The 3,602-nt window shown below is 39.8% G+C and overlaps 1 protein-coding gene across 1 annotated transcript; it reads right to left on the bottom strand.

Annotated features, from left to right (window-relative positions):
- Nucleotides 1-819: 819 nt before the first annotated feature.
- Nucleotides 820-2,085, bottom strand: LOC115397756 (C2 calcium-dependent domain-containing protein 4C). Its single transcript, XM_030104215.1, has one exon. The coding sequence runs from the start codon at nt 2,077-2,079 to the stop codon at nt 820-822; it is 1,260 nt and encodes a 419-aa protein (XP_029960075.1). The 5' UTR covers nt 2,080-2,085.
- Nucleotides 2,086-3,602: the final 1,517 nt, after the last annotated feature.

Genomic DNA, 3,602 nt, shown 5'->3' with positions numbered 1-3,602 from the left:
GTGGATAAGAAGGCCAACCAAAACAATAAGAAAAGTTTTCATAATATCAGAGAGAAGCCACTAGTTGAATAAAGCAGTAAAGTATTTGTTGGTAAATGATTTAGAAACCACTCCAGTACAACATGTGGTCAAGAACTAACCATTGTATTTAAATTCAGTACAGGCAATCCCTTCATCATGCTCAATAACTTTACATGACAGCAGCTTAATTAGTAACATCAGTGAAAAGATGAGAATATTTACAATATTAATTTTTTTTTTTTGTAACTTAAATAAAGCACAGAAACACATTCTGACAATATGAACAAGCATTTGTCAATCTCACATTGTACAGACAATAATTAGTATGTTTGCTTTACAGTACACACATCATATATCAATGCCGATCACCACATTAAAGATTGAGTTAAGTCAGTTCAGTCTTCACTGACACTTTTCTTGCCTTTGCATGCAAACATTCTCTTATGTACACACTCCACTGAGAAATGAAATAACATGCAGCCATTGAAACATCATAACAGTTGTACTCTTCTGGTCACTTGACAAATGAAAGTTTAACATTCAGGACTTTCAGGTTTGTTTTGTTCTCTTTAGTAATAGATTCCATGTACTTATTGTACTACTGTTTAAACATCAGTACTTACATTCAGTAGTAAAGGCATAATATATCTATAACATTCACATAACTTCCACAAAAAGATATCTCCTGAATCTGTTTTTACTCTTCTCTTTGACCTTGTTTAAAAGAGTTGTCTTAAAGCATAATTTATTTATGCTATTTATGCATCATTGTGCATAGAATAAACAACGTACAAAAAGTTATTTGTCTTCACGTTTATCTAAAGGGAGCAGTTGAGATAGTGGTCGAATGACTATTCCGATCACTGTTCCCCTCCTCAGTGGTCCAGAAGCAGGTTTGTCCACCACTTTCAGTCTGAGTTGTAGTTCTTGTAGGTCTTTCAGGCTCAGCTCTATGAAGAAGAAGTCTTCATTGAAGACTGGTGTGCGACAGTTCCTGATGGTGGCGCTCTCCTGTTGCTGCAGCTTTCCCGGAGTCAGACACAGATTCACTGCACAGTTCAGGGTCTGCCTTTCAGCATCGTCCCACAAGCCTTCCACAGACACCACACGTATGCGCACTGTGGAGAGTGTGGAGAATATGTTCTTGGAGAAAGTAGTGCGCTCAGTGGAGAGGCGCACTCTGCCACGTCCTTGCAAGGGGAGGACATGTTCGTGTCGGAGTCTTTCCTGACACTGCAGAACATCCAGTGGGAAAAGGATGGGTGGAGCAAGAGAGAGTGTGTTATTCCCCCGTGTCAGAGGGTTCCTGGAAGAGGATGTTATAGTTAAACCACCCCTCTTAAGCTTCCTTTTGTCCTCCTTATTAATGGTTAATGAAGGACAAGATACTGCTCCTTTAAGACGACCCCCATTTGATGCGATGTAGCAGGAAGATTTGGCGGTACTTGAAGGGGAGGTGAGAAGAGAAGAGTCACTGCAAAACTGTGCTTCACTCTCTGCGCTTCCTGTCTTTGACAGAATTTTGCATTGCTGCAGTGGAAGAAAGCCTGGCCCGGCTTTCTTTGGCAGGTTTGGTTTTCTTGCCAGCCTGGGGGCACCAGTAGATATGCCCCTCTGAAACACATAAGCAGGGCACTTTGAATGGAACAGAGACTCTTTCCTTCGAGTGTTCGGGCTCTCATATAACCCAGCCAGGCCGTAACCCTCTGCAGAGAACGGCAAAGCTTTCTTTGCAGCCTTCCACACCACTGACGAATCCCCAGTTCTTGTATTCACATCCCCTGATTTCACACGTGCAGTATTTGAAGAAGTGTTGGTCTTTGGTAACTGGTTCTGAGGCTGCAGGTATAATCGAGTCTTCTCAGCTTCTGGCAGTGGGCTCCTCCTGCAGAGCTGTGGAGGAAGGCAGAACTCTGGAATCTTGTCCGGTGTGAGGATGTTGCAGTGCAGGCTGGGCTTGGAAGGAAAAAAAGCGTCCTTCTCCTGCTTTCCCATGTAACGGCTCAGATCCAGAGGAATGCTCTCCACACTCTCTCTTATCCTCTCCAACGCCCACATGCTTCTTTTTTTAATTCATTTAAGGTGAACTTACTGTCTTTGCTCAAAAGTCCATCCTGCTGACCTTTAATAATAATAAAAAAAATAGCATTACACAGATTAATCACAGAGAGCTTAAAGTAGATTAGCAAACTTTTAAAAATTATAACAGACAATGTGTTTTGCTTTTTTTAAACGACACACTGACAAATGTTTACCTCTCACCTGTCAGAGTGGGAAGTGTCCTCTGAAGAGGGATCTCCGAGTGTACGAGACAACTGTGGCCACAACGCTTTTTAAAGGTGAGTAAGGGGCTGTGCGTCACGAGTGTGACGCATTGCTTCTCACTGAATCAAAGTGCATCCTGCATACACATACACACACACGCACACACACACACACACACACACACACACACACACACAGACATAGTATATGCAACAAACCGTGTATTGAGTAGCTCAGTGTCTTGGAAAATGTGTGGGTGACAAATCAGATTCATCTGCACTGATGTGCATTGATGTGAACTGAGATGCAATACACTGATATTTGTGCCACTTTTCAGGATTTAATTTGCATCGATACTGAAATGTGCCTTTCAATAGTTCCTTAAAAAGAGCACGAGATTTTACATGTAACCTGCACATAGAGAATACAGATTAAAACAGAAGCTGGCAACTAAATTGATAATATTCAATATATGAGGTAACATAAATGCCATTTATTGGATTTCACTATGCATTTCCACATCACTGCAACATGATGTATGACTCACTGTCTGACACACTCAAACCCCCCCAAAGAGAAGTTTGCTGAGAGTTCAACTGCATGTTATTCAGATTAAAACACATGAGAAAACATTGATGAGCGCGTTGTCATGGTCATGATGACGCAAGTATAATCTGCTTTTTGATAGAACTGACCTCTTGTTCAAAGGTGATTCAAAGACTGGAGCACTCCAGGCTAACAGTGAGCACCCACCCCCTCAAAGACCCACTGACCTTTAGACAACCGGTGTCATGGACACACAAATGACCTGGTGTCTGTTTGACAGATGAGTCGATATGTATTCTTTTCAAAATAAATACATTTATTTAACAACCAATGAAAAAAAGCAAAAGAAAAAAAGGGGTGTGTGCAATCATCCATTCAAATCTGTGAAAAATAATCATATCTTTTTTGAATTTATATTTAAATTATATTTAACTATGTCGGTTAGCTTACATCTGTTATTTAATTATATCTATCCTAAATTTATATTTGAATTATATTTAATTTTTCTATGTATGGTTGGGCTTTGTAAATTTTCACATTTCACATTTCTATTCCATTTATATTTCTTTTCTCTGTGCTGCTGGAACACTGCATTTTCCCCTGTGGGACGAATAAAGAACTTTCAATCAATTCAAATCAATCTAAATTATTCAAATATCACTGTGTGATAAAATGCGACAAGGCATCAATCAAATTTGATTTGTAACTGCAGACAGCATTTCTACATTTGCAAAAGAATAATGAAACACAATAGATGTATGACAATAGAT

The sequence above is a fragment of the Salarias fasciatus genome, chromosome 12, assembly GCF_902148845.1.
Source record: "Salarias fasciatus chromosome 12, fSalaFa1.1, whole genome shotgun sequence".
Taxonomy (NCBI): domain Eukaryota; kingdom Metazoa; phylum Chordata; class Actinopteri; order Blenniiformes; family Blenniidae; genus Salarias; species Salarias fasciatus.
The sequence above is the reverse complement of the archived record's forward strand: the minus strand, read 5'-3'. Positions and strand labels throughout refer to the sequence as shown.